The following is a 24,199-nucleotide window of genomic DNA, read 5'->3' as shown; positions in this document are numbered from 1 at the left end:
TCAGTCTTCTGGCCTCCATCTTTCTCCGGTGCTGGATGCTTTCTGCCCTCAAACTCTGAACTCCAGGTTCTTCAGCTTTGGGACTCGGACTGCCTTCCTTGCTCCTCAGCTTGCAGATGGCCTATTGTGGGACTTCACCTTGTGATCGTGTGAGTCAATACTCATTAATAAACTCCCCTTTATATATACATCTATCTTATTAATTCTGTCCCTCTAGAGAACCCTGACTAACAGACCATGCCTGTGAACAAAGACGGACTGTGATGATTCTTCCCTTGAGGGCTTAGTGTCTCTGGGAATGGCCCTTAGTCAGTTACAGTCAGGAATTAGAAAGAAAGTGGCCCAGCTTCCTTATCAGTCAAGTGGGATAACTGCGGTCTGTTCTCTGATTCTTTGCTTTTCCCAGCAAGATGGGGCCCTGATTGCCTATAGTGGTAGCTAGCTTGATGATCATCTTTACTGCATTCTTCCTTTCCACGTCTCTCTTTTCTACTCTTATCAGTATTTCTCAGAATTACTTAAATATACTGCTTGTTAGGCCGGGTGCGGTGGTACACACCTGTAATCCCAGCACTTTGGGAGGCCGAGGCGGGCAGATCACAAAGTCAAGAGATCGAGACCATCCTGGCCAACATGGTGAAACACCATCTCTACTAAACATACAAAAATTAGTTGGGTATGGTGGTGTGCACCTGTAGTCCCAGCTACTCCAGAGGCTGAGGCAAGAGAATCACTTGAACCTGGGAGGTGGAGGTTGCAGTCAGCCAAGATCATGCAACTGCACTTCAGCCTGGGCGACAGTCGAGACTCCATCTCAAAGAAACAAAAAACAAAACCAAAAAAAAACACTGCGTGTTTTCTCATCTTTGTCTTAATGCCTGCTCTGGGACAACCCAATCTTAGACACAACAATACTTGTTAAAAATTTTTGTTTTTTTAAAAAAAGATCTGAAAGTTCTCCAGGTCAAAACCACTGTCAGATGTGTTCTGTTTTATGGATGCAGAATCAGATTCAGTTGTTAGACTTGGAATTTGACTCCAAAGCTTCATATTTAAAAAGCTGTGCATGCTGATGTTCAAATAAGTTAAACAGAAGACATTTAAAGAGCTCCGTATTTGTGAAATTAAAAAACACATTAAGCAAAGGTCTACACCTTGGCCACCTGTGGTTCGTGGAATAAAACGTTCTTTTGTAAGGGTTTAAAGCTCCAAAGCCAGATGCCAAAGTTTCTAAGTTTACCAATGTTTAAAGTTATAATGATAAATTATATCAGACTTTCAACTTGTCAACTATTTTCACATGTATTCTTTCTGTTACATTTGTCTCTTCTAGCAGATCAGTGCATTTTTTTTTTTTGCTATCTCAGAGAAAAAAAGAGCTACTGATTGGAAGAAACATGGAAACATGAGCTCTGTTCTTCCTGCGTGATTACAAACTCCAATATTTAGACAAGTGTAACACAGGTGGCTCTGGCCTGAATCCCTATCTGTTGACATGACAAGCTTTCCTAGGAGAGCTTCCTTAGGAAAACTGATTCATGAGGAGTTATGTGCTTTGTTCTTGACTACAAATAAGGTGAAATATTTACATGATAAGATTAGACATTTTATAAATAACAGGCAAATGTTAAGGATTGATTCTCTGGAAATGCTAAAGGAAATAAGACTATAAGCCCTTCCAGGGCAGGAATCTTTACGTTTGCACATCCCCAAATCTTCACAGAATATACGGGTTGAAATAAATGAAGAAAGAAATAATCTTTTCATGCACGTTACCAGGTACAGTGCCAGATACAGAACGGAGACTGTATAAATGCCTGACTAAATAAGGATAAATAATAATGAGTGATAATTAACTCAAGATAATAGAGATGAAGAAAATGAGATAATTAAAAGCTACTACTCACAGCTGCAGCTAAACTCTGCTGGAGTTTTGCATGTATACTTGAAGGTGCTGAGATACACACACACACACACACACACACACACACACACGTTCCAGGTATAGAACGTAACGTAAAGTCTCCATCACAACTATATTGTCATTACAGATGAGAATTTGAGAGACACCCTCCCAATGGTAATGCGACATGGGCTTTTCCCTTAGGAACTTTAATTCCTGTGCCTTAGAATGGGAATTTATCCTACTCTGGAAAAATAAAATAACTGGCAACACAGGCCACAATTTTCTTCATGAGAATGTGGTCATAGTTATTCAGAGGCCAAGAAAACAGTTATCTACCACAAAAGTATGTTTGCCTTTAGAGACACTACCTTGGGATTATGCCTGCTAGAAAGAGCCAGAAGTACTTATGCTCGGGACCTTAAAATCATCAGATCTCTCCAGGGGAGGAGAATTGATTTGCTGGTTTGTGTTTTGAATGAATTTCGCTTTTCAAAATATGTGGTTGGTTTTGGAAAGCACTATGCTGCTTCCATCTAGACACACATACATATACAAGTTTGTATATATAGTGTATCTGTTATATATGTGTTCAATTTACACACACAGATATTCAATATTTGTGTTGGAGTGTGTATATTTATGTGTGTGTGAAATAATATTTAAGTAATACTCAAAAACAATACTTAAAATAGTGCCTAATTCTGTGCTTAGGAATCTAAATGATAACCTGGAGACAAAGTAATTTTGGTGCGGATGTTTGGATTTTTGACACTTGGAACATTTTTTTCTCCCTTACTTTGAGATAACAGGTCTGATATCATTATCTATGTTTACTTCCTTTCTAGAAATGCCTCAAGGGCAAATTCTGAAAACAAATAAAAAACTTTGCCTTTCTCTATACATAGACACTTAAGCTGGCTTTTTTTTTTTTCCCCCTGGAGGAAATAACTGTCAACTAAAATTGGTTCTTTCCTTTCAATCAAAAAATGTTCCCGAAGTGCTGGAGGCCTTTGCTGTTGCCTCACATTGCCTGAGAAACATAGTTTATTTTCTTTTTGGGTTTTGATGAGACAACTGAGTACTTTTAAGGCAACAAAAAGGGGACATTAACATGAATGTAGGATGGTTGGCAAGAAAAAAAAAAAGCCCTAAAAATGCGAGGTCATAGGAGATGCATTGCACCTATGTTTCGTATTTTATTTCTTGCAAATTGTTATTTTTAAATGAGGAAGAAGAGCCAAACCTTTAAAGTGGTGCTTGGTTTGCAGAGTCTGATTTCACTAAGTTGGGAAGGAAATTTTTGTGTTGGAAGAAGTTCTATTTGAAAATATCAGCTTTGTTTTAAGTGTGGATCTGAGGTTTGGATTAGGTGGGCAGGAAACAAGGAGGGGAGGGAGAGTGGAACCCTCCTAGGGAAGGGTCGGGCCAAAGGGGAAGACGAAGAAGAGCTGACAGTGTCAGATTAAAGAATTAGCCAGGCATGGCGGTACACAACCTATAGTCCCAGCTACTTGAGAGGCTGAAGCAGGAGGTGTGCTTGAGCACAGACGTTTGAGAATGCAGTGAGCTATCATGGCGCCACTGTACTCCAGCCTGGGCAACACAGTGAGACCCCATTAAAAAAACAACGGCTGAGCACAGTGGCTCACACCTATAATCCCAGCATATTGGGAGGCTGAGGCAGGCAGATCACCTGAGATCAGGAGTTCAAGACCAGCCTGGTCAACATGGTGAAACCCCATCTCTACTAAAAATACAGAAGTTAGCTGAGCAGGGTGGTGCATGCCTGTAATCCCAACTACTTGGGAGGCTGAGGCAGGAGAATCACTTGAACCTGGGAGGTGGAGGTTGCAGTGAGCTGAGATCCCTCCACTACACCCCAGTCTGGGTGACAGAGAGAGACTCCATCTCAATACAAAATAAAACGCAACAAAACACAAAACAGAATCACCCAGAATCATTTCAGGGGAGAAGTCTCTGTGGCCACGCAAGTGCCTACACCTCCTAAGCTAAGTCACCTTCTTCCTGGTTCCTTCTCACCTCTTACTCTCATCTTCTTGATAGATAGACTAATTTTATATCTTGCTAAAAATGCCATCAGACATCTCCTTTTTTGGAATTAAAAAACACTTACTATTTTAGAATAATTCCAGACAATGAGAATTGCCGCCAGAAATTTCCAAACAAATGTGAAAATGGAAGTGTATATCTTATAGTTGTATGAAAAGATTATGAGTAATCAAAAGGGAAGTCTCCTTAAAGATGACCAAAAATTTTAAAATCTAAACTACTTTTATAGCAAAACAACACATGAGCAAGGTTGAAAGAGAAACAAAAGCAACAGGGTGAAATGTTTATGATGTATACACCTGATCAAATGGTAATTTTTTCAATTCTTAGAAGAATGTTTGTAACTTGGTAAAAAAAAAATAAATGTTAACAGTTACTATTATGCTTTATCTGTAACAAATTCATACAAATTAATAATAAAACTACAAACTTTCTATTAAAAAGATTACAAACAGGCAAGTCACATAAAAATAAATACCTGTGACTAATAAATATATGAAAAGCATTCAACTTCGCTAGTCATCAAAGAAATCCAAATGAAAGGAACATAGAGATGTAATTTTTTTTGACTTTTTAAATTGGAAAAGATGAGCACTAGGCAGTGTTGGATAGAGGGCAGAGGCATGCTCTTAGGCTGTTTGTGGGAGTGGAAATTGGCACTATTTTCATGGAAGGCAGTTTGTTGATACGTACGACTATGTGTACCTCTGATCTAGTTTCTACTTCTAGGAATTTATCCTGAGTATATACTGGACAGTTGTGCAAATACAGATCAAACAAAAGCTAATATTTCTGATGTTTTAAATATAATTGCTCCCTATAAGTGCTACAACAGTCCTATGAGAAAGATACTTTCATTATCCCCATCTTAGAGTGAGAAAAATGAGGTACAGAGAGTCTGAACACAGTAAGTCACAAGATCAAGTTTTAAACACAGGCAGTCTGGCTACTGAGCTCACACTGGAATCTTTTTCACCACTGCCTTCCAGGAGCTGTTTTTTTTTCCCCTCTCCTTAAACCTTTTAAAAAAATTAAAGTTATGATAGCTCCTGTCCATAATCTTAGCATTTTGAAAGGCTGAGATGGGTGGATCATTTGAGGTCAGGAGTTCAAGACCTGCCTAACCAACATGGCAAAACCCCATCTCTACAAAAAAATACAAAATTTAGCCTGGTGTGGTGGCGGGTGCCTGTAATCCCAGCTACTCGGGAGGCTGAGGCAGAGAGGCATCACTTGAACCCAGGAGGCAGAGGTTGCAGTTAGCTGAGATTGCAGCACTGCACTCCAGCCAGGGTGACAGAGTTAAATTCCATAGAAAGAAAGAAAGAAGAGGAAAGAAAGAAAAGAAAGAAAGAATGAAAGAAAGAAAGAAACAAAGAGAAAGAGAGAGAGAAAGAAAGAAAAAGAAAGAAGAAAGAGAGAGAGAGGAAGGAAGGGAGAGAAAGGAAGAGAGAGGAAGGAAGAAAGAAAAGAAAGAAAAGAAACATTTTGCTGCAGTAAATTTCATCCCTTTTTAGTAAGCTGATCTAAGAGCTTTGATAAATACACCCAGACCTGTAACCACTTTCACAACAAGACAGAGAGCAGTTTCATCATGCCCAAATGCTGCCCATGCTGTTTCGTAGCCAAGCCTGATCTGTCTCTAGCCCCTGAACTCTACTGATCTATTTTCCAGACTGTCATATAAATGGGTCTGGCTTCTTTCACTCAGCTCGGTGCATTCGAAATTCATCCACAACATTGTGTGTACCGGGAGTTCGTTTTTTTTTTTATTGCTGAATTGTATTCCACTGTGTGGATGGCCCATAGTTGATTCATCCATCCCTGGCTTGGGGCTCCTGAGGTGTTTCCAGTCTTTGCAAAGTCACCATAAACAACTGTGTACAGGTGTTTGCGCATTGACAGGCCAATTTTTACTTGCATGTTGCCTCTCTTTGAATCTCTCTAAAACCTTTGAAGGCTTCTTTGAAATGGTGTTGTATGTCAGATGGAAAATTACTGAGTGGAGGCTGACAGATTAGCAATGCTCAACTCCAGTTCACTTTGCTGCTGGCTTCTAAATGGCATTGGACAAGTTAATCTTCACTGCAGAATCTCTGGTGGTCTTTAAGAGTCTCTGGATGAGAAGGCCAAGAGCTCAGTCACATTGGTTGGGGTCTGATGACTGGATCCTGTGTACTTTGATGTATAATTGAGGACTCTGCTTTGCTTTTGGATTCAGTTTTGTTCCTGCAGATTTAGGGACTCCTTGTGGCTCCACTGAGAGACAGCCGATTTCTGGCTTTCTCCCTGGCTTCACCAGACTGGACGTCCTCCCATTCGCCTTCATAACTCAGCTCTACAGACGCCTGACTCTTGTCTTGGCAATACCACTGCCCACAGCTCACAGAATCTCCTCCAGGAACTGCCCATCACTGCCCCGGTCCCATCCTGCCAATCCTCTTCTCACAGCACCCTAATGTTTTAAAGATGAACTAAGGCCATCAAATATAGTTGTTTATATAAACCAACCCAAGGTTGGCTGACCTTCATACAATGATGACATTAAGAGAAATAAGAGGATTCAAGATAATGTGTCCAATGGTAGGGTTACAGATGGCGTATACATCTGGCAATGTCCGCTTCTAAGTGGGCTATGACATTAGCTTAAGTGTCTGGCATTGCAAACACAGCTTATGTCTGTGGGAATCCGGCATTCAGATAAGTCTCCTTGATGTTGGCAAATGTGTTAATCTAAAAATAGACAGAGGTTGCCTGTCTGCCTTGCTTTTTTATTGCAACGTGCAAAATATTACTGAGAGGAAGGTTATGAGTTGAGGAAGAAATGTTTGAAAAAAAAAAGCATGATTTTATCCCAGAAAGTAATAATCCTAACAATCTGTCTGAAATGCTTCCAAATGAACTCTGAAGAAAAACATTTATGAGTTGGAATGTGGCATTAGGTTGCAACATTCTAATTTACTGGGGGATTATTTTCCTTCAAAAAAAAATCCCCACAAAAAATGAGAGCAGAATATCGAATGATGAGTCTGCCTTGTGAAAATAGTTTTCTGTATATTATTAGCATCCTGTGGCTACAAGAATGATCCTTCCCCCTTCAATTGTTTGATCCTCCACTTGTTACATTTCTTGTCACTGTATCAAAGGCATTTAACTTTATCCTTGTCATGGCCACACTGAATCACAACATGCACGCCATCTGCACAATTGCTAAAAGCCCTGGAGGAAGGTTTATTTCTTCAGCTAGCATCACTTATGCATAGCTGCCTCTTGGGAAGGGCTTCAGAGTCTCCAGAAGAGGCTGAGAGCTCACAAAGATGTTCACACTGACAGATAAACTCGTTTTGATAAAAACCTAATAGGACTTGATGCCTTCGCTAAGTGTTTTAGGCAGAATTGTGTCCCCCACAAAAAAATCATATGTTGAAGTCCTAACTCAAAATGTGACTATATTAGGAGATAGTGATACAGGAGTTAAGAAGAAGTTGGTTAGGCAGATATGGGGGTAAGGAAGTCCCCGGTAAGGTTTTCCTTTTAATGAAAAGCAGTCCCCAAATCATTTTTTTTCTAACAAAGAGCAGCCTATAAAATCGAGCTGCAGACATAGACAAGCAAGCTAGAAGCTTGCACGAATGAATGCCGGCATCTGTGGCAACAGGAAAAGGCTGCCTGGGACCAGGTATGTTCAACATGGCGGCTCCATCTTCCCTTCTCTTTGTCAACCAGGTATACAGTAAGGAACGGGCAACATGGCACCTGCCAGGCAAAAACTCCATTTGCATAATAAAATTAGGGTAGGGCAGCCAGTGTCCTTGCGTGTTATATAAATGTCACGCCTGGTCCAACCAATCTGTGGGTCCTATGTAAATCAGACACTGCCTCCTCAGGCCTGTCTATAAAATCCAGTGCACTTCAGAGGGAGAGCTGTTCCCTCCCTTCCTCCCTTCCTTCCTTTTTTTTTCTTTTGAGATAGAGTCTCACTCTATTGCCCAGGTTGGAGTGCAATGGCATGATCTCAGCTCACTGCAACCTCCATCTCCCAGGTTTAAGTGATTCTCCTGGCTCAGCCACCTGAGTAGCTGGGATTACAGGCGTGCACCACCACACCCAGCTAATTTTTGTATTTTTTAGTAGATATGGGGTTCACCATGTTGGCCAGGCTGGTCTCAAACTCCTGACCTTGTGACCTGCCCACCTCAGCCTCCCAAAGTAATAGGATTACAGGTGTGAGCTACAACACCTGCCCTCCTTTCTCTTTCTTTGGCCTGTCAAACCTCTGCTCCTAAACCAGGTTCTTGTGTATATCTGCATCCTCAATTCCCTTGTCATGAGAAAATGAACCTCAGGTATTTACCCCAGACAGCCTTGCTGATTCAGTAGAGTCTTTAAAGAGGTAATTAGTTTAAAATGAGGTCATCTGAGTGGGCCCTAATCCAACAGAACCACTGTCCTTACCAGAAGAAGCCAGGACACAGACATGCATGGAGAAAAGTCAATGTAAAGAAGAAGAGAAAACATGGCCATCTACAAGCCAAGAGAGAGGCTTAGAGGAAATCAACCCCACGACACCTTGATCTTGGCCTTGCAGCCTACAGAACTGGGAGGAAATATATCTCTATTTGAGCCCTCCTGTCTGCGGTGATATGTGATGGCAGCAGCCTTGCCATTGACAGAGTTGCAAGGGAGGTGGGAGAGGAAGGAAAGAACATTTACACCGGTGGTTCCCTATACTGGGCGCCCTCATCTAACGAGTCTTCACTGAATCTCCATCATGAGCCAGGTCCCACCCTAATTGCCCAGTATTCAGCAGGGGCCTCTATCACAGACACTCCCCTGCCTTCCAGCTACTTAGAGTCTATCAATCAACTCACTGAGGGGTCTGTATTAAAAACACAGGCCAAGATCCACTGAATCGAAGTCCCTGGGTGGGACCTACTTTCCCTGGATCACTCACATTCTGTTGAGAATAAGGTCATTAGATCCTTCCCTTTCACATGTTTGAGAAGAGGAAATTGTGTAAGTTTCTGCAATTGGTATGCAGCAGCCTTCAGGGACAGAAAAGAAAGGAAACAGGATAAGAGGGGCTGAGCATTCCCCAAATGAGCTTCACCTGCTTCACTACTTAGTCTGTGGTCTGGAGGGACTGCCAGCTTTCAGGCTTACGCTGGCTGTCTCGTGACTTAGGGTTGATACTTTTTAGGCAACCAGCTATTAATGTCATTGTAGGAAAACGTCAATGAGAAAATCTAAAAGGACTGGCATATAGATAGAAGAGAATAGTGTGAACAATGCTTGCAAATAGGAAGGACAAAAGAGATGAAAGAGGACTTTGTTGCTGTATTAATTATTTTGAAAACCTCCCATCTGTTATCCCATAAGAGGTTTTAGACAGAGATTCCACAAGTCAACATCTGATGGCACGGGCCTGGGTCTGGGGCACAGAACCTGGACCCTCAGCCTTAGAGCTTGTTTTCATGCCTCCCACTGTCAGAGGCATTTGAACCAGAGCAACTCCATCTTGAATAGGGGCTGGGTAAAATAAGGCTGAGACCTATTGGGCTGCATTCCCAGGTTAGTAATTCTTAGTCACAGGATGGGATAGGAGATTAGCACAAGATACAGCTCACAAAGACCTTGCTGATAAAAGAGGATGCAGTAAAGAAGCCGGTCAAAACCCATCAAAACCAAGATGGTGATAGATTGGCGAAGAAAATGTGGCACATATACACCATGGAACCTTAGCCTGGGTGACAGAGCAAAACTCCATCTAAAAAAAAAAAAAAGAAACATGAGGTCCTTTTGCAGCCATAAAAAAAGGATGGGTTCATGTTTTTGCAGGGACATGGATAAAGCTGGAAGCGATCATTTTCAGCAAACTATCACAGGAACAGAAAACCAAATACTGCATGTTCTCACTCATACGTGGGAACTGAACAATGAGAGCATATGGACATAGGGAGGGGAACATCACATACCAGGGCCTATTGCGGTGGGAGGCTAGGGGAGGGATAGCAAGGAGTAGGGGATAGGGGAGGGACAGCATTAGGAGAAATACCTAATGTAGATGACGGGGTGGTGGATGCAGCAAACCACCATGGCACATGTATACCTATGTAACAAACCTGCACGTTCTGCACATATGTCTCAGAACTTAAAGCATATTAAAAAAATAAAAAAGAAGCCATAGCCAAGTAGATTCTATCGCACAATGGATAGCCATTGGACCTCTAGCCTAAAAAAAAAAAAAAAAAAGGCCATGGCTAAGTGACAATTTCTATTAACTGTATCTTTATAAGCAAGATCAAGTATAAATATTATCCTATCATGTTCACTGGTTTCAGAAAGAAGCCAGTCTCATTATTTGGAAGAAAGTTAGTTCAAACTTAAACCAACAAATGATGTGTGGCATGTAAATCTAACAGCCATATGGTTAGATTTCTTTTATCTGGTGAGGGAAATTTGCTGTTATTTACTACCTATGATGGGATATGATTTAAACCTGCTTTGGGACAGAATCTGGATTCTAAAGGATATATTACTTGTGAAGTAAGAAGGATTTATTATTTGTGAAAGGTTTTATCTGAGAACCTGATTCAAGCGTGGGGAGGGAAGCCGTTCAGGTGAGCGGGGGCGTCCTGGCTTCACATTTTAAGTTCATTGACATAGCTGTAGATAAGGTCCACTGTTTCAGCAGGGCTGCCTCTTCAAAGGTAAGTGAGAAATAAGACAGACGGAGGCACTCACAGGTTTTCAAAACACATCAAGCAAAATAGAAATATCTGAGAGAATGACAGTTCCTACATTTTCATATCTTAATCTAAAGCTGGAAAAAAGTCAGCATATTATGTTATTGGACTTGAAAATGACTAGAGCTAAACTTTATTTTGGTTTTTCATGAATGCAGCTGTGAGTACAGACAACAGTCATTCTCAGCCCGGGTCTGTGAATTTCTGAAAATAGTAATTCCCCCTTGGAAACTCATGCCACAAATAGGAGATTAGTGTGATTGTGAGTCACTGGGCAGAAGCAGGTACATATTTCAGTTTCATTCAGTGATACAGATAGCAATTGTAGAACTCTTATCACGTCAGAGTCACTACAGCTTGAAATCACTCATGGTGAGGATATTTATACCATGGAAATCAGAAAATGCTACAAATCTGGGGAGATAACATCAGTGAAATTTAGAGTGAAAAAGACCCTGGGAGGAGCAATTCATGCACCTTTGTTACTTCTCGAAGAGGAAGGGAAGACCCAGAGAGATGGTGTTACTAAAACCAAACATGGGAGAACTGGTTCTAGAACTCAGGCCCTTTCAATTTCCATTCATTTTCATTTCTACTTGACAACATTCCTCGATTCAAGTCCAAGAGCTCTTGCAGTTGAATTACTTCAATCTACATGCATGAAATATTTTTAGCCAAAAATGTAATATTCTAATTTCTAATGTGTTTATCATGAAATCACAAATATCTTACTCAATAAGAACGTCATGTTTTGATTTCCCACAAAGTTGAGTAGGAGTTTGAGAAATGAAAATAAACTTTGGCTATAAGATTTGAACCCAGTTCAACTCGACTTCAAATTAACAATTTCGAGGAGCTCAAAGTGTAATTAAAATGCATTATTCCCTTTGGAGAAAGCCTCCTTTCATGTGTGGGTTCTGTTACTTGTTTGGTTGTGCTACACACACACACACACACACACACACACACACATTCATTAAAAAGATAATGGGTTATTTTATTTCATTGAGTGTAATTGTCTGAAACGGCTGCATGAGATAATCGTATATTAGGGGCCTGGATGAGACACTGATAGTCTTGGCCTTCTGCCCATGTTTTCTTCCAGTTTTTATTGCCTGTGGTATTTCTACTTCTCAACAAAATCCGTACCTCCCCTCCTCCACCTTCCAATGCCTGGGCTTCGCGTTTACCAGATGGTGTTGTTTTACAATCACGTTTCACGGGATTAGAGTAGATCACTGGATTTCAGGATTCCTGACTATCACAGCTGTTTCTCCTCTAAAACGCTCTCACTTAATTAATGTATGCAAGGGACTCTTCTGGTCAATCCTACTTTCCCAATGAACCGCAACACAGAGACCTGAACACATCTACATTTTGAATCAGAAAGTGAATTTTGATGCTAGAAATAAAAATACTTATGACTCTAGGTATTCTATGTGTGCCAGTGACATCTTTGTTGTAAAAAGCTTAAAAATGTCTTGGGTGGTTAGTGTTAGAAAAATTATTCTACATGTTACTTATGCAATCAAATCTGTACATTCTATAACAAAAACCCTCCCATCTGTCCATGGTACCATCCTTTTCTTGGGTACACTGAATTCAACTCTGAGTCATCTTTTACACTCACCTCTTCCTGACCTCCTGCCACCTCCTCTCCCTTCCCTCAGTGCTAGTTGTTACAAGCTTTGTCTCTTTTCCATTTACACTGTTGTGTTAGTTCCTTCTTTTCAATTTCCCCTGTCAACACCATACTTTAGGCTGAATTTAGACGAATTTAAATACCTTTAAATGGCTGAAGGGCAGAGAGGGAGCAGCATGTTTCCTCTCTGGTACCCAGTAAGGCACAATAGTGAAAAATGAAAGAGGCCGGCCATGGTGGCTCACACCCGTAATCCCAGCACTCTGGGAGGCTGAGGTGGGCGGATCACTTGAGATCAGGAGTTTGAGACCAGCCCGACCAACATGGTGAAATCCTGTCTCTACTAAAACTACATAAATTAGCTGGGCATGGTGGTGCATGCTTGTAATCTCACTTACTTGGGAGGCTGAGGCAGGAGAATCCCTTGAACCGGGGAGGCAGAGGTTGCAGTGATCCGAGATTGTGATACTGCACTCCAGCCTGGGCAATACAGTGAGACTCTGTCGAAAGAAAGAGAAAGAGAGAAAGAGAGAAAGAAAGAGAGAAAGAAAGAGAGAAAGAAAGAAAGAAAGAGAGAAAGAAGAAAGAAAGAAGAAAGAAAGAAAGAAAGAAAGAAAGAAAGAAAGAAAGAAAGAAAGAAAGAAAGAAAGAAAGAAAGAAAGAAAGGAAAGAAAGAAACTCCTGACAGAAAGAAAGAAAAAAAAGGAGGAAGGAAAGAAATTCTTGGTAGAAATAAAGAAATAAATCCCTGAAACTTCATCCCCCACTTAGAAGCAGGAGGTGGCGGTGGGCGAGTGATTAATTACATCATGGTAGAGCAGCAACATCAGGATATGGGGAAGCATTCAGTGAAGGTCCAGCAATGAAAATTGTATGCCTGGTTCTCAACCCAGCAGCGTCTCCATAGCTCTGTTCTTACTCTCATATTCCTATTTGTCTGGGGCAGAAGCAGCAATTGAAACGCTTTAAGTTAAATTGGGAACCATGGAAGTTGATAAGCAAAAGAAAAATGAATATGAACTTGTGTGCCTGGGAAAATGATTGCCTCCAGAATATAGGGTATTATTCAAAAGTTGATTGAAAAGCTGACATTTATTAAACTATTGTCTGCATAATCTCATTTTAATTTTAGTATACAAATAATGTCATTTCATCTTTATAGCAGCATGTGCTTATATGAGTTTGCAGAGAGGGGAACGGAAGTTCAGAGAGGCTAGGAGATTTCCTCACTCTCATACAACTCGGAAGCAGTGGGATCCAATTTTAAACCAAGCCTGTCCCTCTCCAGCATCCTAGAATGCATTTTTTCAGAATCTTATGTGGCCGCACGTGACTGTGAGGTGAAGTAGCTTACATTTTCTTCGTAATCAGCAAATTGATTTCCTTTCCTGTTCTGAGCCATTTGGCAGCATTCTGTAAAAATCCTTTCCCAACCTAGAAAGTGCATGCACATACAACCAGTGAAGTAGGTACCATCAGCCCCATCATACCAGATAAAGAAATAAAAGATGAAAGTAAGTAACTGCTCAAATGTGATGCTAATCAATATTCAATGGGAATCTGAACTCAGGGAGTCTGATTTTCCTTCCCGTGTTCTCACAGACTCTTTCCTTCCCCTCTTCTCACAGACTCTTGGTTAAGTTTTTTTTTTTATTTTTGAGACAGAGTCTCACTCCTGTAGCCCAGGCTGGAGTGCAGTGGTGCAATTTCAGCTCACTTCCTGGCTCAGATGATTCTCCCACCTCAGCCTCCCATGTAGCTGGGGCTGCAGGCACACTCCACCATGCCTGGCCAAGTTTTTGTATTTTTAGTAGAGTAAGAGTTTTGCCACTTGCCCAGGCTGGTCTCAAACTCCTGGGCTCAAGCGATCCACCTGCCCCGGCTTCCCAAAGTGTTGGGATTACAGGTGTGAGCCACCAACTGTCCTCATTGATTAACTTTAATGTAGTTTTAAAAATTGGTTTGATGTTTTCCAAAAAGAAGTGAGGTGTCATCCAATCTTACCCCATAAACTCTCCTGCTGTGTACGTACATCTGTACTACATATAAAAAAAATACACACACACATAGATGTGTGAATATATGTATCTGTGCATTAGAGAGATTCAGAAATAATATTCTACAATACACACTATTTACCTTCTGTGCAGTGGCTGGCATGCTTTGGACTCTTAATTATTAGTAATAATTAGTATAATTGCAAAAATGTTAACATAACAGACTATGCCTGCACTTTGCTAGCATTCTTTCCTCCAAAGGCAGGAAAACCAAGTAGTTTTGATTACATATAGAACATCTGTAACGTGCAGAACAGATCGTGTGACAATGAGTAAATATAAACCAAACCACCTTTTACATGTCTGTGCTTTTGGTTATTTGAGGTGCTGTGTGAATTTATCTTGAGTCAGTCTGGAAGATGAAACCGCTATAATGCACACAAAGTACACATAAAACATCACAATCAGCCCTACTCTTTCTGTCTGTGAAAGGCAGCCAGGTTGTGTTAAGAATATGTAAAGTGTTGGCCGCATGAATGGGGCAATGCATATGCCCTGCCATTATTAAAGGTAGATTTCATGATAGGCTGCTTAGAAAAGGGTTTACAGCAGACAGTGAAAACCAGGAGACGCCAACACTGCCCAAGCTTTTAGATAAAGCTGCTAAGCATTTGGGCACCTAAAATGAGGAGAAAGTGTTCATCTCAAGAATGGGAAAACCAACCCCATCATAACCCCATGAGAAACCATCACTGTTGGTAAGCGTGGCTTCTCATGGATGCTCCATTCCCTGATCATGCCGAGTAGTCTGACTTATTTCCATTTAGCATTTTGAAAATGTGTCTTTGCACTTGTTTTCTCCCCAATTCTGCAGGTAACCAGGTAGATAAAGTGATAAAGTTTGGAATTTTGTTTCCAATCCATTTAGAATGGAGAATTTGAAACAAGGCAGCCGAAAGCCTGTATGTCTGTGAATGAATTTTAAAAGCATCCCGGGCACGGTGGTTCATGCCTGTAATCCCAACTCCTTGGGAGGCTGAGGTGGGAGGATCACTTGAGGCCAGGAGTTTGAGACCAGCCTGGGCAATATACTGAGACCCTATCTCAAAAAAAAAAAATTAGCCAGGTGTGGTGGCAGGCTCCTGTGGTCCCAGCTACTAGAGAGGCTGAGGCGGTTGGATGCCTGGAGCCCAGGAGTTCAAGGCTGCAGTGAGCTATGATTTGTGCCACTGCACTCCAGCTTGGGTGACAGCAAAAGAGCCTATCTCTAAAACAAAACAAAACAAAAAGTTGCCCCTGCCGCTTCCTGAGTGGGGTGTGCCCAAGCATCACCACGGCAGTAACCCCACAGAGGAAATGTTAGAGAAAGGAGCTGCTGGTGGCTTTGGCAATCTGACTGCTGTATATCTGGACGCAGAACCACCAAGATTCTAGGGTGGTGTTGCTCAAAGTGGGGTGCTGGGGAAAGGCACAGATCCCTCAGCTCCATCCCACAGCCAGTCACCACAGTATCTGAAGGACTGCTGTGCATTCAGCCTTTGTTAATAGGCCTCACAGATAACGTGCATGCACGCTGAGTCTCAGCCCCCATGGTGTGAAGTCCTGCAGTGAGGGCCAAACCTTAAGTGAGGAATCTGGCCGCACCCACTCAACCTCTGCATCAGGATCGCAGTTGCTAAACACGCCCAGGTAAGCAGTCTGCACACTCAGCAGGCAACACTCCTCTAGAGGACTCCTTCCCAAAGTGCTGCACACCAGAATCACCATAGTCTGTGCTCCAGCCTGGAGAGTCTAATTTACTTGGTTTTGGTTTGGAGAGTGACCGAGCATTTGGAGGTTTCTTTTTTTTTGGATGGAGTCTCACTTTGTCACCAGGCTGGAGTGCAGTGGCACAGTCTCGCTCACTGCAACCTCCACCTCCTGGGGTCAAGCGATTCCCCTGCCTCAGCTTCCCGAGTAGCTTAGACTACAGTCATGTGCCACCATGCCCAGCTAATTTTTGTATTTTTAGTAGAGACAGCATTTCAGCATCTTGGCCAGGATGGTCTCGATTTCTTGACCTCATGATCCGCCCGCCGCGGCCTCCCAAAGTGCTGGGATTACAGGCAAGAGCATTTGGAGTTTTAAAAGTTTTCCAGGTGATTTTAATGTGTAGCCAAGGTTGCGAACTCCTGTTTATAAAGGCTGACGAGATAGATTTCAGATGGAGGAAGCCAATATGTTGAATAGATTATGACACTGAGAAGGCACAGGACCCTGTGTTGCATCAAACCCCTATCAACGCCAGCAGAGATGGCAGAATATTCAAGAAGCTGAAAAACAGAGCGAGCAAGTGAGAAGCGAGGTTTCACTGAGGGCCCTGGTCCAGGGGAGAGAGTCCAGAGGTAGAGGGCTGGGCAAGAGAACTGCAACCACCTGCAAAATGCATGCGGTTTATAGAGCATCTTCGCTTAGTCTCCTTCTGCAGACAACCTCCACCTGGCAACTTTCATTTAATCCAAACACAAAGGGCCTCAATCCCCTCTATGTCCTGCATTCCACACGACAGGCCCAGGCTTCCGGTCTTCCTCATAGACACGGAATGGACTCTGGGCTGGCCACTCCCAGATTCCCTGGCTCGGATTTCCCAACCGCGTTCAGGTGTGCGTGCCACCCGGGGTCATTCTTGGGGTATGCCGAGGCTATTGCTCTCAGGTGCATTTACTTCACATCGTGAAGGCAAAATGCTTTTGATTCGAAAAAGCAGGACCGCAGCATGAAAGAAAATTCTAAGTTCTAAAAAGCACTGGTTTGGAAAATCACAAAACAAGTCATGGGGGCCTAGAACATACTGTTTATCAAGTGAACTACAGAGTTTAGAAAGCATGCCACCCCATTACCTTTAAGGGAAAGAAGGCTTTTGGTACTTCCCAGACAACACAGCGTAAGACTGCAGCTCAATCCGTGGCTGGAGCAATGAGATGCCTGGGTGGAAACTGGCAACAGCTAAGGAAAATCGAGGTGGATCAGCCTGAGGGCAATCACAGAAACCTGAATACCCAATCTGTGAGCGTCTGAGTCCTAACAGTGGCTCAGAAGCACTTGCTAAGAGGGGACTGAGAGAGGCTAAAAGAGGATGAAAAGGGCCCAGGACACAGGGAACGTTTGAGCAGAGGTCACTGCACAGACCATGGAACTAGCCACAGACGCGTGAGCAATGCCCCAAAGACCACAAAGGACTGAGCTACTCTTTAGTCTGAAGCCAACAGTAGCAGGTGATGGATGTGAGCCCGTAAGCGCTTCCCAATCTCTGGACAACAGGTATACGGCTTTCTACTCCATTCCTTGGGAGGGTGGCTACACAGGGTGGAAAAAAAGAGTCTTTTTTGAGGGGGGGAGGGAGTCTTGCTCTGTTGCCCAGGCTGAAGTATGGTGGCATGATCTCGGCTTACTGCAACCTCCGCCTCCTGGGTTCAGGCGGTTCTCCAGCCTCAGCCTCCTGAGTAGCTGGGACTACAGATGCGTACCACCACGCCTGGCTAAAGGGATTTGAATCTGAATAAATATTTACCTAAATAAGATTAAGTCTAAACCTAGAAGTGATTGCAAGATGGACATTTTCTACCGTGGTGGAAATGGAGGCTTTGAAAGCCGAGTGGAATTCATTCCTAGGAAAATGAAGTTACATGTCTGATTCCTGAACTATGTCTGCAGCTTTCAATCAACTAGTTAAGAAAATCTAGTCGCCTGCCTATAAGGCAGTTTCTTTGTAAGTCCTGGGATCTTGTTAAAAAGGCTTCTTTGAATTGCATTTTTTTTTTTTTTTTTTTTTTTTTGCTAGAGGATGAGGATCAGAGAAAAATATTATAGAATCATGAATCACAAGACATCCATATTCCTACCTGAGAGGCAGAATTGAGGCTAGAACCCAGGTCTACTAACATGCATGGATGAACTCAGAAAGCCTTAAGACTCTCTTGAGGGATAAAAATTCAACCAGGCAGCACTGACAGGCCTACCTTAGTAAAGAACATTTATTTCAGAGACAGACACACTGCACTGACATCTCTGATTATTATCATTTGCATCACACTCAGCAGATAAAGTTGTTGACTAGCAAATGGCCTCAGGTGAACATTTCTGATTGCTAAAGAAAAAAAGAGATACAATTAAGAGGTAATTGGCCGGGTGCAGTGGCTCGCACCTGTAATCCCAGCACTTTGGGAGGCCAAGGTGGGCAGATCACGAGGCCAAGAGATTGAGATCATCCTGGCCAACACGGTGAAAGCCCGTCTCTGCTAAAACTGCAGAAATTAGCTGTGCGTGGTAGCGTGTGCTTCTAGTCCCAGCTACTTGGGAGGCTGAGGCAGGAGAATTGTTTGAAACCGGGAGGCGGAAGTTGCAGTGAGCCGAGATTGTGCCACTACACTCCATCTCAAAAAAATATAAAAAGTCCAGCTTGGTGGCTCACTACTGTAATCCTAGCACTTTGGGAGGCTGAGGTGGGGGTGGATCACGAGGGCAGGAGTCCGAGACCAGCCTGGCCAATATGGTGAAACCCCGTCTCTACTAAAAATACAGAAATTAGCTGGCCATGGTGGTATGTGCCTGTAGTCGCAGCAGCTTGGGAAGCTGAGGCAGAAGAATCGCTTGAACTCTGTCTCAAAAAAAAAAGAAAGAAAAAAAATAGGTAATGAATTATTGACATTGCACATACTTCAGTTTCTTTTCCTTTTCCTGCTGCTTTTAAATTTTTTCTTCCTAAAGGGAACATTCCTGGGGAGAAAAGTTGATTCATGCCACTCTCCTTCCTGGCTCTCCTTTGGGATATGTTTAGCCTTCAAAGGAAGTTGATGGGCTGACCATGTGACGGATACATCCTCTATTTCCTTTGCCTCATCGAAGGCACAGCCTTTCTGTCAAGTTCCCTGGTACTGAGGGTAGGAAGTAAACCTATGACTACCATAATAAATAGAAATAATTTTCTAATTTTTTACCTAAAATGCAACCCAGGAACTGAATTTCATTAATCACCCTGACATTTTGGGGTGGGAATTACATAAGGGACCTAAATTCTTCAATTATTTTAAATTTGGATACATTATGTACACAAACCTCCCCCCAATAACAACAACTAACCACCATTGATTAGCATAATGTAACCTAAGAAAATAAATTTAACTAGATGTTCTTGAAATTGCCACAGGTAGAAAGCTTTAGCGTACGATCTAATACCAAAGCCGCTTGGAGCCTGCTATGACATCTCCATTAGCGTCATGAAAGGTTTATGGCAAATTTATAAGAATACGTTGCGGTATCCTTTTTGTCTAACCCCAGGGGAGGCAAAGCCAAAGGCCTGAAATTAATGATGTGTATTTAGGCGGTGAGCTTATTGTGCTACTGCCGCAAACCAAAAAAATAGCTCTGCATATGGAAAATTCCCAGTTAGGGGAGGGGCTGGTGGAAAGAGACACCAGCTGAAGAGACACCAGGGGCTGGTGGAAAGAGACACCTTCAACTATTTATGAAAACCTTATGGAAAGGGTTTTCATAAATAGTTGAAGCTGTCATTTAACTATTAATGATTTCTAAGTGCTTATTGAAACCATCTTAAAATAACAAAAGTGAAAATCAAACCATAAAACCAAGAAGTCTGATGTTCTCGGCTTAAAACTCTGAATAGTTAAATCATCTTTTAAGACAAACCCATGTCTTCATATAGCAGGCACAAAACATAAATTATCTGTGCTTTATGGCTCTCCATGTGCCTTCAATATGAATTAGGTAAATCAAGAACAGTTTATGGGCCAGGTGCAATGACTCATGCCTGTAATCCTAGCACTTTGAGAGGCCAAGGTAGGTGGATCAGAAGGTCAGGAGATAGAGACCATCTTGGTCAATATGGTGAAACTCTGTCTCTACTAAAATACAAAAAACTAACCAGGCATGGTGGTTAGCACCTGTAGTCCCAGCTGCTCAGGAGGCTGAGGCAGGAGAATCGCTTGAATCTGGGAGGTGGAGGTTGCAGTGCGCTGAGATCACACCACTGCATTCCACCTGGTGACAGAGTGAGACTCTGTCTCCAAAAAAAAAAAATAGTTTATGATTCCTATAATGAACCAGTTCTTTTTTCTCCACTTTAAAATATATCTTTGGAAAACCACAAAATATGGCTGGGAGATATGTATATATATGTATATTATATATTATGTATGTTATATATAAAACGTATGTATTTTATTTATATATAATATATACTATTTTATATAATATATATTATATAAATAAATATATAAATATGTATATTTTTTGAGACACAGTCTCACTCTGTTGCTCAGGCTCAAGTGCAGTGGTGCTGTCTCGGCTCACTGCAGCCTCCACTTCCCAGATTCAAGAGATTCTCATGCCTCAGCCTCCCAAGTAACTGGGACCACAGATGCCCACCACCATGCCCAACTAATTTTCATATTATTAGTAGAGATTTTACTATATTGCCCAGGCTGATCGCCAACTCCTGACTTCAACTGATCCACCCATCTCGACCTCCCAAATACTGAGATTACAGGCGTGAGCCACTGTGATGGGCCAAGCTGGAAGATGTTTGTGCTTTAAAAACATGAGCTTTATGACAGAAATGCTGAGGTTCAAACTATAATAGGAGCTATGAGCTCAGAAGCATTACAATAAATTGCCCATAAAGGATGAAAACTGTCTCTGTCAGGGCAGGCCGTGGTTTTGCGGAGTTTCAAAGGAAAACATGGGCTGTGAAGTTGACAAGTTTTATGTACAATGCAGATTTTTAAGCCATTTTGCCTTTGTCATTTTCTCTTGACAGGAGAGGGAAGTGTGTGTTTATCTTTCTTCAATTTCTCGTGAAAGTCACTCTGGAATCATACATTAAAGAAGCCTGGGCCACACTTAAGCTTCAGCCTCATCTGTAGGAGAACTGCCTTCGCATGATGCATTTTCCAGAGAATGGACCCTTTTCAGGACGTAGACTCTCATGTGGGAAAAGAAAGAAGAACTTACCTGGGTAATCGTTCTTGTCTATGTCTGAATCTCCTCTTAAAGTAAAGCCAAATCCGGAAGGGACAGCCTGTGAGGCCCACACTCCTTCCAGCACTTGGGAAGGCTTGGTGTTTAAGCCACCCTTGTTCCCGTTATAAATGAGCACTTTGCCTCTTTGATCCTTGCCTGCAAAGGGCACGCCAATGGCAATGTCTGAAAACAGAGTCAGAAAAGCATCGTTTATGTGTGTATGTATTTACTTCTTCATTTATTCATTTTAGAGACAGGACATCACTCTGTGACCCAAGCTGGAGTGCAGTGGTGGGATCATGGCTCACTGCAGCCCCAAACTCCTGGACTCAAGTGCTCCTCCTCCCCCAACTTTCCCAGGAGCTGGGACTACTGGTGCACACCACCATGTCCGGCTACTTTTTTATTTTTTTGGAGAGATGGGGCCTTGCTATGTTGGTCCAGGATGGTCTGGAATTCCTGGCCCTGAGTGAGCACATCACCTCAGCCTCCCAAAGTGCTGGGATTAAAGGCATGAGCCACTGTGTCTGGCCATAGAGACGTTTCTTTTTTAAGTACAGAAGAATTGTTTAGAAATAGAGTTTAGCATATTCAAAAAGCGGTATCAAAAAGTCTAAAGGGTTTATTATGTTTTCCATGAAAATCCTTTAGCACTGCTGCAATGACAAACTATTTATTGCCTTTATCCATCCAACAAATATTTATTAAGAGCCTACTGTGTGCTGAATGTAGTGGGTACAACAGCAAATTAGACACTTAAAGCTCCTGTTTTTAGAAAGCTTATATTCTAATACAGGTAATTGACAATTTGAATGGAGAAATAAGAAATTATCAAAAGCAATAAATGCTATATAGAGAATCATTTATTTTTTTGAGACGGAGTCTAGCGCTGTTGCCCAGGCTGGAGTGCAGTAGCATGATCTCAGCTCACTGCAGACTCTGCCTCCCAGGTTCAAGAGATTCTCTTACCTCTGCTTCCCAAGTAGCTGGGACTACAGGCACATGCCACCACGCCTGGCTAATTTTTGTATTTTTAGCAGAGACAGGGTTTCACTGTGTTGGCCAGGCTGGTCTTGAACTCCTGACCTTGTGATCCACCCACCTCAGTCTCCCAAAGTGCTGGGATTCTAGGCATAAGCCACGGCACCCAGCCCTGGAGCCATAAGCTTTTTACACGTACTTTGTTTTATGGTACTTTAAAAATGACTAACCGTATGCTACTGAGAACTGTTTTATCACAGAATGTGTAAGAACACAGTAACATTTGCCAAATATACTAATCGATACTAATCTGATGTGAATGCTTCCAAGCCTACTTTGTTAGAGCAAGATCCTGTTACTTCCTTGACTTTAATCAAGGAACCCACTATACCTAGCTTCTCAAAACTTAAAGGTTCTGAAAATGTATGCAAAATTTTGTGTGAACTGTGTTTTTCTGAGGAGAGGGTACTTGGACGGGTTTCATAAATTCTATCCTAAAGAACTACGAGCGTGGCCAGGCGGGCGCGGTGGCTCACACTGGTAATCCCAGCACTTTGGGAGGCCAAGGCGGGTGGATCATTTGAGGTCTATGTTACATTGTAATCTTGTGAGATTGGAAGTAAAAATTTTTAGAAAGGTGAAAAGGGAAGTTTCCATGTAATGTTTATGTTAGTTGAAACGTATAAACGTAAAGCTGCCTTGAGATTTGTGATAGTTTATTAAAAATCAGTAATAATAACATACCCACACACACCATATTGAATACTTTAAAACAGGAATTGTTTCCTTTATGAAACAGTGATGACACATAAATGACTCCCACACTTTGGATTAAATTACCATTGTATCCGTCTTGGTTCAGGTCTCCTAAATGCGCCATAGCACTACCGAATCTCCCAAAAGTCTCTGTGCCAATGAGGATCTGGGGGTCTCTGAAGAGGAGAGAGCTCACTTGCAAATACAGGTAGATTTGCCCTACTTCCCTGGGGTTACTCTCGAATTCACGTTCCATAAAGAGAGGTGCCCCAACCAGGACGTCATCCAGTCTGTAAGGAGCAAAGAAAGCAGTTCAGCACACTGGCAGGTAGGAGAGTTATTTTAGGTGTATTTGTAATCAGCTAGACCAGTACATTTCCATTGGTATTTTTCCTCTCCTGAGGGTCATTTTACAATCATTATATTTCTTTTACTGCTTTATGTCTATGGAATAGAATGCTGTAAGAAAATAAGAGTTGTTAAATTTTCACACTGAACATCTTAGCTATGTTAAAAATGTCTACTTTAAGAAAACCACAGATATTTCATCATTTTCAGCTTTTTAGTACATTTCCAGAAACTGTAGTTATACAAAGAAAACATATCAGGAAAGAACAAAATAGCTTTTTGTAAAAATAGATTAGCGTTTGTCTGCAATTAACTATACATTTAAATTACTCTGTTTTTATGCAGTAATCATGTTTAAAATCAATTTTGTCCTTCTCCTTCCTTTGTTAGCTCAATTTCAATAAAACAGAGATTAGAGAGGTGTGTCAAGCTGGCTAGAAATGTAGCAAACAACTTTGCAGCCCAAGTAAAAATTTTTATTCTTTGGATTTGTAGATTATAGCAAAAAACTAATATGTAATTTTTAAGGTTAAAAAAATTTAAGAGACGTTCAAGCAAATTATTTTGAGAGAAAGATATAACCACCTGGAGAAAAAAAATCAGAGAGTGGTTACAGGTGTTTCCTTCACAGAGCCAGATGGGCAGGAAGAGGACTAGAATGAGAACCTTCACCATGAGACTTCTAAGCGATTTGATTTTTTTTAAAATGTATAATCTGTAATTTTTATTTTAAAAA

The 24,199-nt window shown here is 41.8% G+C and overlaps 1 protein-coding gene across 1 annotated transcript in view; it reads right to left on the bottom strand.

The window, feature by feature from the left end:
- ITGA8 (integrin subunit alpha 8) overlaps positions 1–24,199 on the bottom strand; it is a 187,320-nt gene that overhangs the window by 95,056 nt on the left and 68,065 nt on the right. Inside the window, exons 12-13 of the mRNA XM_037739048.1 lie at positions 23,200–23,405; positions 21,370–21,561 (exon numbers count right to left, since the gene is read on the bottom strand). Of these exons, the coding sequence (XP_037594976.1) occupies positions 21,370–21,561; positions 23,200–23,405 (398 nt within the window). The remainder of the gene's footprint in view (positions 1–21,369; positions 21,562–23,199; positions 23,406–24,199) is intronic.

Source organism: Cebus imitator, unplaced genomic scaffold (assembly GCF_001604975.1).
Source record: "Cebus imitator isolate Cc_AM_T3 unplaced genomic scaffold, Cebus_imitator-1.0 Scaffold61, whole genome shotgun sequence".
In the NCBI taxonomy this organism is placed as follows: Eukaryota; Metazoa; Chordata; class Mammalia; order Primates; family Cebidae; genus Cebus; species Cebus imitator.
This window is presented reverse-complemented; position numbering and strand designations above follow the sequence as displayed.